The sequence below is a fragment of the Hyalella azteca genome, unplaced genomic scaffold, assembly GCF_000764305.2.
Source record: "Hyalella azteca isolate HAZT.00-mixed unplaced genomic scaffold, Hazt_2.0.2 contig1557, whole genome shotgun sequence".
NCBI lineage: Eukaryota > Metazoa > Arthropoda > Malacostraca > Amphipoda > Hyalellidae > Hyalella > Hyalella azteca.
Window position 1 is genome coordinate 16,826 of NW_025931866.1, and position 14,346 is coordinate 31,171.

The 14,346-nt window shown below is 37.3% G+C and overlaps 1 protein-coding gene across 1 annotated transcript; it reads left to right on the forward strand.

Moving 5' to 3' along the window:
- The first annotated feature begins 1,936 nt into the window (after positions 1-1,936).
- LOC108683173 (zinc metalloproteinase nas-36) lies at positions 1,937-12,062 on the forward strand. Its single transcript, XM_018172463.2, has 10 exons — positions 1,937-2,087; positions 3,026-3,216; positions 4,797-4,864; positions 5,780-5,906; positions 6,883-7,009; positions 8,034-8,168; positions 9,089-9,187; positions 10,886-11,045; positions 11,320-11,478; positions 11,952-12,062. The coding sequence occupies exons 2-10, from the start codon at positions 3,031-3,033 to the stop codon at positions 11,953-11,955; spliced, it is 1,065 nt and encodes a 354-aa protein (XP_018027952.1). The 5' UTR covers positions 1,937-2,087; positions 3,026-3,030; the 3' UTR covers positions 11,956-12,062.
- Positions 12,063-14,346: the final 2,284 nt, after the last annotated feature.

Below are 14,346 nucleotides of genomic sequence, written 5' to 3' on the forward strand. Positions count from 1 at the left end.
AAATCTGAAAATTTCAGGGTATACCTCCCTTGCAATTGTAACGGTAGCGCCCGCTACATATTTAAGTAGCGATACAAGGTTTTGCCGCTACAGCGCTACCGCTACATTTATAGATAAAGCCCTTAGATATTACTTAATAGCATTAAATATTATTTAAAAACCAGCATTATCCAATACATACTATACATACATTATCCAATACATAATATGAATTACAGAATAAAACTGTACGAAGAATTTCGGTGTAATGTTGTTAACCTCAGCCTGTTACTAGTGTCAAAATGTTAGTTGTTACTTGTTACGTTGTTACCAGTTATCACTTGTTCTTGTTCCGTGCCAGCTGCCACCACATGTCCACGACCACATCACGGACATCAGCTACCTAACTTCAGTTTGCTTACAGTTATTTTTACACAGTTATTTTTATGTTTAACCTTCCCTACATGGATAACTACTTTAATCTACCAATCTCAAAAATTATCCACATATATATACAAATAAAAGACTGATTTTTTTATATGTCTATTTGGATAATTTTTGAGATTGGTAGATAAAGTAGACCCATGTAGGGAAGGTAAAACATATGAATAACTTTTATTTACTGTATCTAACCCGTACTATTTCGGTTAGGTTCATTGCAATAAAGTTGCATTGATATGTTTTGAAAATGTTTTATTATCATTAAATGTTTACGAGTAAATCCCAATGGCAGAACAATAAATATTTAGAGATTTCCTATTATTTTGGCCATTGTAGCGGCTAATGTAGCGGCGCTACATTTTACTGTAGCGGTAGCACCCGCTACAATCTAGTGGGTGTAGCGGTAGCGGTAGCGTCCGCTACATTTAGAGCATGTAGCGGTAGCGGTAGCGGCGCTACATTTCAAAGTAGCGCTGCCCAGCTCTGCTTCTAGGGTATAATATATTTAAGTCTCCTATCGTTTGATCGTGTTCACAAGCAGAAATTGCTTGTGTTCAGTTTAAGACTATAGTAATACGCTCAGTAATTGTTTGGTGATTCTAGGGCTGTCTCTTATACACATCTATACGCCTTTTTGCCGGACCAAACAGGGCCAGGGTAACCCACACAAAAGAAGAAGGTGCTTCGCTATGTGGACAAAGTCTTGTTCGTTTCTCTGAGTGGTGTTTAAATGTACATGTAAAATTAGTCATTTATTTAGTAAAATGTACTAGCGTCTATATGCTAGCTCTGTTCTGATACGTCGCATCATTTATTTAGGAAAATGTACTAGCGTATATATGCTAGCTCTGATCTAATACGTCGCGTCAATTATTTAGTAAAATATACCAGCGTATTTATGCTAGCTCTGACCTAATACGTCGCGTCAATTATTTAGTAAAATATACCAGCGTATTTATGCTAGCTCTGACCTAATACGTCGCGTCAATTATTTAGTAAAATATACCAGCGTATTTATGCTAGCTCTGACCTAATACGTCGCGTCAATTATTTAGTAAAATATACCAGCGTATTTATGCTAGCTCTGACCTAATACGTCGCGTCAATTATTTAGTAAAATATACCAGCGTATTTATGCTAGCTCTGACCTAATACGTCGCGTCAATTATTTAGTAAAATATACCAGCGTATTTATGCTAGCTCTGACCTAATACGTCGCGTCAATTATTTAGTAAAATATACCAGCGTATTTATGCTAGCTCTGACCTAATACGTCGCATCATTATTTGGTAAAATATACTTGCGTATATATGCTAGCTCTGATCTAATACGTCGCATCATTATTTGGTAAAATATACTAACGTTTATATGCTAGCTCTGATCTAATACGTCGCTGTTGCAAATTCATAAGTCTAACTTCATCAGTACTCAGTATTTTATATACTGCACTGCGCTCACGACAGACAATAAATTTATTTATACAAGCAAACAAAATGTTTGAGTCTTGCAGGGAATGCCGCGGGTAGAAGATGGCTCTGTCCTGGTCGGAGACATCCTCTATTCTGCGGAAGAATGGCAAAATTTTCTCGCTAAAAACTTGCATTCAGTGAAGAAACTTTGGCCACGAACGAACGGGGCCTTGAAAATTCCTTACAAGATATCCTATCGTAAGTCAATTTGAGTTTCATGCGTTGTAATCAACTGTCTCAGCTGTACCTCTCTATTACCATTTAATTACATTTAACTACAAAATCCCAAGCAGATTATTTGTCATAAGTTAAATGAAATTACCACACATATTTTGGTCAAGACTAGGTTATTACACGATTTACTTATGTCCAGAAGCGTCAATGTGGCGAATATCGACCCATGGAAGGTCAACGACAGAACTCGTGAGGTCAATAAATTTATGAGAGGTCGACAAATTAACACATTTATTCTATACTCGTAGAATGATAATTCACGTATATTTATCTACGTTAAGTTTTGTTAGATATCGAAACAGTTAAAACTCTCCCAAGGAAAAAATCTTTTTTACTTCATATTATTCCGTAAGAAGTATCTCTTAATACTGATATATAACTCATAAGATGTATAAGTTACTATATAGCATTCGTTTGATTTAGAGCATAGTAATTTAAAATTATAAATGAAACAATTCAATGCCTATATAATTATTTCATCTATTCGAATTTGTGTGTTGATGGAGAGGGTCGATGTAGCTTGCCAACCTCTGAGCTAGAGCTCTAAATTGTTAGGTTCACTAAACATATAAAAGACAACAGCCACTCATTATTTGTTTTAGCAAATGGATTCTCTTATAATATGTGTCTAGCTTGGAAGGTAAAGTATCAACTTAAGACTTTCTAGCTTATAAATAGGTTTCAAGAAAATTATGTATGCCGTTCTGTTCGATCCCATGAACTGAATGAAATGCACGCATTTCAAGAAACAAGAAATTCAGCTATGGTGGTCATTGAAATGTTCAACATACCTTCACGTAATCTAATAAAATTTAGCCTCTCGTTAATAACACTTCATAATTAAATTCCATCTACAAAACCATTAGTTCTTATGAGTTCAAATCCTGCCCTGCGTGTTGCAGCGAAAATGAACATGACGGTGCTACAAGAGGCGATCGGCGCCTGGGAGGCGGCGACGTGCATCAAGTTCTTCGAGATGGAAGTGTTGGACGAGCGCGCAGAGTTCATGGAGTTCGTGGGCAAGAAAGGATGTTACGCCTCTGTGGGTTACAGGAAGGGCAAAAACACTAGAATCAGTGTCGACACTTGCGCAGTACGTACCTTAGTCTTTTGTTAAGTCTCTACCTCAGATATTTTTGTGAGTCTCCGTTTGTCTACAAATTTCGAACAAACAGGTTACAGAAGTTAGCTTTGCGCCGGAGGCATATGTTGTAGGGTTAGGAACGTTGTGTGAGAAGTCCAACTCATTATCAATTATCAAGCTTTTTATCATCATTATCAAGTTCCTTAACGTCGTTAAAAAATTTAAAATAATTCAATTTTGTGTGCCGAGTTTCGAGTGCCGAGTGCTAAGCACTTTTTCTTTTGGTGTGGAACGTTTAAAAAATGCATTGTATTATGTATCTTTTACAGAACATAACATAACATAACATAATATAGTGATGTCGGCGCTGAAGCGAAGGCCTGATATGGCCTGTCGCCGATTCTTTTCCTTTTCGTGCCTTGTTCACAGAAGATCTAAAATCGTGTCATTTGACCGGATCTTTTCATGGCAGACGATAGTTTGAAGTAGATGTGTATAAGAGACAGCCCCACAACTATACGCAANCATGAATCAGCCACATTCATGTCCTTAATACAGTCCGAAATATTCGCCGCAATCACTGTTTCACGGAGTTTATCCTGTCTCTTATACACATCTAGATGTGTATAAGAGACAGGATAAGAACCTTGTAAAATTATCCATACTCTAGATGTGTATAAGAGACAGTTTCACTGCAGTGCGACAAACTTTTTTAGCTTGATTTCGAGCTCTGGCATACAGGTTATAATCAGACTCGCTGCGAGTTCGTAAATAACGCTTGTATGCTTCTTTCTTGGTCTTTAGCTTAACTGCACTGTTCATCCACTGGGACTTTTTAACTCCTCCAAGCGTAATCTTGGGTACACAAGCATCAACTGCAGACATAACCGTGTCTTTGAGAAACAACCATGAATCAGCCACATTCATGTCCTTTTAATACAGTCCGAAATATTCGCCGCATTCACCGTTTCACGGAGTGTATCATAGTCGCCTTCTTTTTCATGATTTATTCTTCAAGTTCATTTACACATTATTATAAAAGAAGCAAAGGAAAGTTTTCAAGCGAATGGTCCTTGTTTCATGCACTTTTATATTGGATATATTGAATGAAAGCGCGGCATGACGTGGTTTGTTGAAGTGACTTCTGAATATATATAGCTTTCTGTTGTAAGTATCCATTTCACGGTGAACTCTGGATGGTTAAAAATAGTTTAATGTTAAGGTCCAAGGCGTTTCATGAAAAGGCTATGCCAACAAGTCAGTTAAGTGTTTATATGAACTGTATATAAGTCTCCGAGGATTGTGAAAGACGGAGGATTAACTGTAAATAACTCTCCGAGTATTACGATAGGCGAAATATTAACTGTAAATAAGTCTTCGAAGAATATGAAAGACGGATGATGAACTAATTAATAACTAGTTTGTTGGGATGGACAGGGATAGCAAGTCTATGGCCTAGACTTGTCTATGTCTAAGTCTAGGACTGCAAGTCTATGTCAACTCATGCTTGGCTTGCTGGTATCTATCATATTAAATAAATGTGCTTTAACTGTTATTTTGTTATTATCAATGAATTCGTCGAATTTCAGGGGAGAGGCGTCACCCACGAAATTGCTCACGCATTGGGACTGCAGCACGAACAGAGTCGCAGCGACAGGTAAGGTGTAGGAAAGGTGGCATTACGGGTGGCAATAATGGAACTGTGAACGTCAATTTATAACCCGCCGATAAATGATTCTTTATTTTGACAGAATTTTGCTCATGAACTTATAATAACTTTGAATTTCTGTTTACTAGCTGAACAATTTTTTCCAAATCCTGCTCATGCTTATATAGTGGATCCCATTTATTTGATGACACAGGACAAAAATAATTGATGACTTTTTATTTGATGACAAAAACAGTATTAGTGTAATATAAACTATTACTATGTCGATATCGAATTTTATTAAGAAGGTTAAGAAAATGTGAAACAAAGGAGATTGAGGTTAACATATTAACACATCAAAACAATAATTACAAAGGAAGATATCTCGTCTCCTAACTCGCGAATAACCTCAGAAAGGCTATGCTATAGTTTAATAGTAGCTAGATACCTCATTTAATTGCGAGAGAACCTTGTTCGGGGTAGAGACCAGCCACAACGGTTGATCAATTCCATCCTCATCAGAAGGTGGTCGCGACAGAGCGGGTGTAGTTAAGTGCCGCACACTTTAAAAGTGTGAGGGAATAGCGAGAAAAAACATTTATCAGTCTCAAGAGAAAACTTGACTAACATAGTTATGTGGTGCGCAGTGTATATTCATCTTGATGATCTTATAATTAATACGGCGCAGGCCTTTTAATGACAATTGAAACCTAAGGTTGATCATAGATGATGTTCGATGTTAATAATGCTTCAATTTTCATGAAGTATGTCATACAATTAATTTTATTCTAAAAGAAACTTGCCATTTGTGTTTGAAAGCTATCATTGACTGCTTAGGCATTCATTTCATTACTATCCAGCATTATGATATGGCATCGGAAATGCAACTCTAAGGATCATAGTTAAGGAAGAAATTTTCCCCAGGAACGACCATATCATTTTGGTAGCGGACAACATCGAAGTAGGCAAGGAGTTTAATTTCGCTTTATTGAAGACCGTCAATTACAACATCCCTTACGACTACTACTCCCTCATGCACTACTATGACCGGGTGAGCCATACATGCAGTACTATGACCGGCTGAGCCATACATGCAGTACTATGACCGGCTGAGTCATACATGCAGTACTATGACCGGGTGAGTCATACATGCAGTACTATGACCGGGTGAGTCATACATGCAGTACTATGACCGGGTGAGTCATACATGCAGTACTATGACCGGCTGAGTCATACATGCAGTACTATGACCGGGTGAGTCATACATGCAGTACTATGACCGGGTGAGTCATACATGCAGTACTATGACCGGGTGAGTCATACATGCAGTACTATGACCGGGTGAGTCACGCATGCAGTACTATGACCGGGTGAGTCATACATGCAGTACTATGACCGGGTGAGTCACGCATGCAGTACTATGACCGGGTGAGCCATACATGCAGTACTATGACCGGGTGAGTAATACATGCAGTACAATGACCGGGTGAGTCATACATGCAGTACTATGACCGGGTGAGTCACACATGCAGTACAATGACCGAGCGAGACATGAATGCTAAATTATAAAATATAGATTGCATAGACTCGCTCAAGCGAGACCGCAGCGCCCTAATTGCAGGATCAGGCACGAGTGAGCCACCTGCGCATGTGCAAATATGCTAGTGACTCGGCTGATAAATGAAGCCTTTGGAAGCACGGGACTTAGAAAAGCTTATTTATGACCAGAATAACAATTAAAGGTCCACAATAATTGAATTGGTGACGGGTCCGTTCACAAAACATTGGGTGAGGATTCAAGTCTCCACTGAATATTATTCGTGCGTTAAGTTTGAGACTTTTACCTTAGATTCCGAGTAAAATTTAATGTTAAAGTTATAATAGACCTGTGACAATGTTTTAATTTTTATAATATGGAAAATTCCAACATTTGGTTCTTTTATGACATATTCCATTAATGCAAATAACCCTGCATATTTCAAACATGCTATCTTTAAATAGAATTTCCATGGTTTTTCCCTTCCAAGGCTGCTAGCGGAGACGACAAGCGCACGATGCTCGCTAGAGACCCACGATTTCAACTCGTCATGGGCGACGGGAAAAAAATCAGCTTTTGGAACGCCAAGCTCGTGAACACAGCTTACGGATGCATAGGTGAGCCAAGGAAGTTCTTTATTTTATAGCAAATTATGACAAATAACATATAACAAATTATAAAATGATATTGTGGTTGAAGCTTCGATAAGCCATGTTGGCGATTGAAGTTACAAGTATACTCACGATTTATACAAGGTCCCAGAAGGATTACTAGAATTTGAAACAAGAACCAACACCAGAGGCCACAGCTATAAACTAAAAAACTGCGTTGTAACACATCCATGAACAACTTTTCTTCTCGCTTCGAGTCACCGCCATGTGGAACAGCCTCCCTGATAGCATCTTTGACGCTCCGAGTATGAACGCCTCCAAGAACAGACTATAGACGAAGCTATGCAGGAGCATATGTTCAGTTTTGAAATGCCTTGCACCTTACGGACCAGGCATTATGTCCAGCAGCTATATCAACCAATCGTCAGTTATGGAAAGATCGGGTTCCAAAGGCCGGATCTCTTGTAGAATCAAGTCACGAAAAATACAAGAATCGGCAACAGGCCATGGGCCTATTTCTTCAGTGCCGGCACTTCTATTCTATTCACTATTCTTAACTACTCGACTACCCCCAAGCTGACAGAAGACTAAGGCGACTTCCACTCGAATTATTTGTTTGATCACTTGAACTTTAAAGCATGGACGAAGCTGACCAAGTTTACATATGTGACCTAAAGGCAAATGGTTCGAATGGAACTGCCAAAAATTTGGTTCTAAAAGTTGCTACTGACGACATTGCTTGTTAATGATGCTGACCATTTTGCGGACACTGCGCATTTCAAACTTTTCAGTGAAATTCTATCTGGGTACGTATGTTACTGAGGCTAATGGGTCTATAATGCAACCAAATGCATTTAGTTTCATATAGTTTTTGGATAGAGATAAGAACACGGAATATATGTCGAACACAGAATATATGTGAAATATTTCAGTAGACAATAGAGGGATTTTCAAGGAAAATATAAGCGATAGGAGCAGTGAATTTATTTATTTTGTAGTATTTTATTCATTTAATCATTTCTCTCTGCAGACGACTGGCTGGCGAGCTGCAAGCAAGAGTCAGAACCCTGCAAGAACGGCGGCTACACGCAGAAGGACTGCAGCTGCGCGTGTCCTCTGGGCACCACGGGCGACAAGTGTCAGGTGTACAACATGAGTTACAGAGGTGAGGTTGTAAGACGTGGGAATGCTAGCGGCTCGGTATTGAGTCCCTTAAGGTCTATGACTCGTGCCAAACGTTTGGTTGTACCAAACGCCCTATGTTTCGGCTAAGGCGTGTAAGTCAGAGACCAGACTGCGCTAGCGTCTTACAATTGTGTTTCGAATTAGGGAATGAAACACAGAAGTAATTCTCCTAATTTACTGGGTCAAGGTCCGGAGGCCAGATTAAGAACGGTATTACAGATATGCAAATGATTATGACAACTGGACTTACTTGACGTTGTAATCCCCTAGGTCAGTGCTAATAATATGCATACGTAGCTAAATCATATCTAACAGGATATCAACTGCAGTTGCTAATTGATAATGATGCTTAAGGCAATAACATGGATAATAATGTTGAGTTAGAGTTGATGGGTAACTATGCTAGAATTCACAAGGCTAGCAACGTTCCTAGAAAATGAGTTGCGGGGGTAACTAGAGGAAATATATAAACATGGTCGCTACAAGGTATAAACATTATTACAAGAGTCGCTTCTGTGTAACACGTTTGGTAGATCATGAAAGATAAATATCATGAACAGCAACGGTGAGTCATGTTCACTATCTCGTTCATTCATTCAGCAAGTCATGATTGGCAGTTTTCACCGAATATTTACAATAACTTTGATGTTAAATGTTTATGTTCAAAGCGGACTGCATTGAGTTGAGCCTTGTTTTCGATCTACGAAATTAGTTTATCTTTTTTCATTTGTTTTTTTCTGTGAGCTTCGGCCTACAATCGGATTGTTTCGATCTGATGAGATATTATTTCTTTGACGTGACCCAATCTGAACGCGATAAGTTTTTGTACTACGATTAAATCATTTTCAATGCCTTGCAATTTCATATTTCGCATTATTTAAAGTTTGTATTACACCGCAGATGCTCTGATAAAGCAGATCTCTCCGTACACCTCCGTCATCACAACCTCTGGTACAGAGGTCGTCTCGTTTGGCTACCCTGACGACAGTCCATCGGCAGGTACGTGGCCCGATGATGAAGGACAGGATAGATCAAATTAGAGTTTAAAATTGTATGAGGAACAGTAATGTTTAGATTAGAGTTGAATTTTGTATTGCTATTTTACATCTCACTTCTCCTCAACGTTCTGAAATAGCTTTGCTAAACCTATAACTGAAAACCTTCTATCAAATATAAAAATGAGGTTCAATTAATTTTTCAGTATTCTCGAACCAAGTTTTTTTTCCATGTTCAAATGAAAAAAAAAATACGAAATTGCAGACGATTTCCTTAATTTCACAGATAACGATGCAATATTTTCCTAACTTGAACGATTTTATGATGAAAAGTTCAAGTTTGGCAATTGGATTTCTTCATTATAAACTTAAAAATTATGTTTAGAATTACACCGGAAAAATTCGAAGACATGAAGAATCCAGTGAATTCAAAAATGGTAATTAGAAAGTCATCCTGAAATCTTTCCCAGAGACAATATCGTCGTACAAATAGAACAAACGGTTTCTGCGCATGCAATGCAAAAGTATCTCCCTAACTGCTCCCAGATGCATTGAAGAACGCTACACCAACCCAGCTATTTATTATAAAGGCTACAACATGAGAGTTAATCCTACACACTTGTGCACATCAGCCACATCATCATACCCCGAATATGCGTAGCACACCCGTAACTATGCATAACACTCAATAAGCGCCTTAATCCGTGTGCTCATAATCGTAAAAAGTGCCAGAGAGCACACGGTTTCTACGTAAACAACATGACACTAACTCCTTCCTACTGAACACAGGAGCACTAAGTCAACCTAATTATTTAACCAACTTTTACATGACGAGAAATATTTCCTTTGCAGTTATTTACAGCTGCAATCATCATATGCCGAATACGCTGCCAAGATACACACGTAACAAGACCGTACGTTTTCAAATACAAGAAATTTCATAATGACCACCTCGTGATCCTCTGCTTTTACAGCTATCAAGCCATGCCCTAAAAACACAGCACAATAATAAGTACAAAACCAACAAAACTCATCAGTCAGGATTAGGTCATAAAATATACGAACATTCCTATCGCACCTTATTTAAACTTGACCAAAAAAATGTTGGCTGGCATGCATGATCCTAAGAGCCCTCATTACAAGTCTTCTTAAATCAGGCAGACTCCTGCAACATTATTTAAAATCAATAAAAGAAAATTGCAAAATTGACGCAACATTTCGAGATCCTGACCACAGCAAAATATTTTGATTTTCTGCACGAATGATTTACCGCCGCAGTACCCCAAATGGTTATCGTGTACTGCAAATAAAATAGTATATAGTATTTGACATATGATTCTCATTTAGGATCAAAATAGAAAGTAAAATTTTTGATAAATCTGCTTTCTAATTACCAAAAATATATTTTTATCGCTCCGAATATATAGCTGAATTGATATAACTAAGAAAGGTTGTTGTTAAATGGTTTAAGTCATGCTTAGAAGCAAAGTCGTGTTTCGCAAGTAAGGAACGCGACGGAACAAGGCATCCAAACTCAATTACAATCTCATGTAACAATTCCTTCTGCGAATTATGAAAACTTTTTAGAATAACATGTACTAGATGAAAATAAGTCAAAAGAGTATATTACTGATGCAAGCTACTCATTCTATAAGGCTTTAATATCAAGATAATTATTTTTAATGGTGTAATTTTGTTCCAGAAACGAAGTACACGCAGATTATGCGTGCCCCCGAGTGTCACAGAGCGGTGGTCAAGTTCAGCGACTTTGAGCTCGCTCCTCGCAATCCGACAGAAGACAAAATCTGCGAGTTCGGCTCTCTGGAGATTCGTTCTGATGTTACGGTGGCGGGTGGAAAACTGTACGGCTTGTATTTAAGCGACGCTTTAATAAATAGATTACTTTCTGTGCGATTTAGTTGAAATAATTCATACTCAGTAATTGTTTTAGTCTCAATGACGTTTGTTATAGGTGAAGATAAGTTAGTTCAACTGAAATTTCTATCGTTACAGTATGAATAAATTCACAGTGTTGAATACAGAATCAATTAAAATATAATTTAACTTGAAAAACGTCTATTATAATTTTATGTACTCCATAGAAAATTTAATGTTTTTCATACAAATTTTTTTCAGGTTCTGCGGGAAAGAAATTGAGAAAGGTACGGTATTCAAGAGTGACAAGACTGATCTCATCTTTCACTACAAGAATCCCAACTTCGTTCAATTTGGAACTGAGAACAAATATAAAGGCTACAAGGCTACTTTTACCGTCGAGCCCATCCCTAACTGCAGGTATGACTAGAAAACAATGATCTACTCATGCATATAAGGATGTTTGTGAGGTAAGGATAAATCAAAACTCCGACACCGAGTACATTCTGGCTCGAGTTCCTGAAATTTAAAACATATTTAAGAATCATCAATTCCCAAATATTCACTGCTGCACTATTCAGATAGATGTAACACAACTTTGATAATAATGATAAAATTATTTCTGTAACTTTTATAGTTAGATAGTCTCTTCTTTATTCTCCATGTTCACTTTCACTATTCTTCCCTAAATTATTCACTCAATATTGTGAAATGATGACGTTCGGTAGAATCCGTTTTGGGAGAAATTTAGAATGAAATATTGCACAATTTTAATCAATTTTAAATGAGCTACATGATCAGTATGATGCTCATTGCAAAGTTACGCAGTAAAAAGTTATTATATGAATAAACTTCATATCAACCTGAAGACATTGCGGTTTGCCTCTTTCTAGGTAATGTGTTCGAATACACTGACTGGAGGGCCTTGTAATCTGGCGACCACTAAGATGATGCAAAGGATAATTCTCTGCTTTTTTGTGTGTTGAATAAAAACTTGCAAGTTTTTTATGTTTCATTTACAATCGGAGGCAAAAATTGATCATATCTACATGGATCTTCTAGGTCCTAGTTTCATCGCGAGTGATACTCAATGCAAAAACTAAAAAGTATAGGCCTACGCGATTTTGAATTACGTTCAATGTTAATGACTGTGAGTTAATGCAGAGACTAAAAATTTAAAAGCAAAGAATAGTCCACATAAATTCATATCTTTATAGATAACGTTTCGGAGTCCAGCTCCATCGTCAGTTCGTAGAATCTAGAATTTAGATAGAAAGTCGCAAATTAATGCAATTGAAAGCAAGAATATAATTCAATACCTTAAATTAAATTACATTTATAAGTAAAAGAGCACAAAAAACCTATCCATTCACAATTTCAAAGGGATAGGAGCTAACAGCTAAATTCATTTTTGTGGACTATTCTTTGCTTCTAAATTTTTAGTGAACTTGCAACTTGAGCAAACGAGTGACATCAATTCTTTAAATGCAAAGAGAATTGCAAAGCTTTACTTGATAAATGGTCTTACGTCTGAAATAAAGCTGATGCTGATAGCGTCGTGACTCGGGATATTATAGTTCCTTCATTTTTTCCACCAGAATATGAATTATAATGAAACTTGATACCTAAATACCGTAGATACAAATAGATTTGGGCTTCAACTTTTCAAGTGCCTCTTATTCGAAGAAATATCCAGCAAAATAACGGTGAATCGCAAGTGAGCCAAATATGTCTTTGCGAGTAATATTGCTCGAGTTGTATTTCAATGAAGGCGGTAGTACATCTTGTTCAACCATAATAAAGGCCCTGCTATCCAGTATCCACAACCTAGGATGAACGAATCGTTTATAGTACCTAATAAAAATAATTTCAGCACACGTAATACAATGGATGTGCACTTAACGCAGTTGTGCAGCACTAGTGCTTAACGCAGTTGGAAAGTGCTTAACGAAAAAAGTGAATGCCCACAGCGCTATAAAACCAACACAGTGCGCGCTCTCATACAAAGAGCATTCAATACCTGCACATCCGAGAGTGATTTGAAAACCGAACTCAGATCGTGTAAACAAATTCTAGTGAATAATGGGTTTTCAAATAGAACAGTTGACACTGAAATATCAAATTACCATCTTCTGTGACCTTGTCCTGGGACTAGAGGGTTTTAATTTTCATAATCTATAATCTTTCTCCATAGGAACATATGTCATCTTCCAAAAATTTCCATGTTTTTCGTTAGGACAGGGTAAAGTGCTAGATGCAATGTAGAAGCGTCCCAAATTGACCCTGGGAACGGGGTAATCCGGGTCCCGGGGCCAGGACACTTGAAGTATAACTTAATTTAAAAATTTTTTAAGCATGCAGAGTGTACTCATCTATTTTTCTATTACTAACAGTTATCTGAAGTCCTCCTTTACATTTGTAGATAATGTGGATGAAGAATAAATGACATTTTCTGTGATTTTTACTAGCTTCATAATTTCATATCAGAAGCCGTACAGCACTTTTCTGTATCTGTAAGCTTACAGGATGGCTTGTAGCATAATTTCACACCATTTTAACTGGACCAGAAGAATTCACTACAGCAAAAAAGATCGTAAATAACATAGGGCCTACCTGAAAAAGAAAACAACCATCATATTTTTTGGAGAAATAAATTAGGTATAGTCAGATGGGGTAAGACAGGACCGAAATCACTAACAAGCCTATAGCATCTATACCATGAATAACTAAAAAACCCTAAACCTATCACAAGGTGTAGTTTTGCAATGGGCTTGTTCTAAGCTATAACTCAGACGTTTTGCATCTAACATAGTTTTCTGTACAGATTAAAAAAAGTGAGCCGGTCCCATCTTACCCCATTGGGGTAAGATGGCAGATGGGCCCAGGCTGGGGTAAGAATGGACCAACTTGTAATTCTTAAATTTCTTATGTTACAAGGTTTTTAATAAAAGTACAAATCTGATATTCAATATTATCCATCTAGAAACACATTATTTGTTTAAATAACCACTTGTTACTGTTTGGTGTTGCGGGAAGTCAACTCTAATATCAGTCACATTGAAATTTTTGTCCCGAGAAAACTTTGTTAAGCATAGTAGGTACTAGGTAGCTAATAGTGGGTTGGCTTTGGTTCATTGTAGAGCAGTATAAGGGCACTGCTAAATGCTTCATGTATATTCCATTAGTGTCATTGTCTGAAAAATTTATCAAATTGGTAATAAAAATGAAGTGTCAGATGTCAGTAATAACTGTAATAAAGTGTCAGTAATAAAATGTGTTAGATGTCAT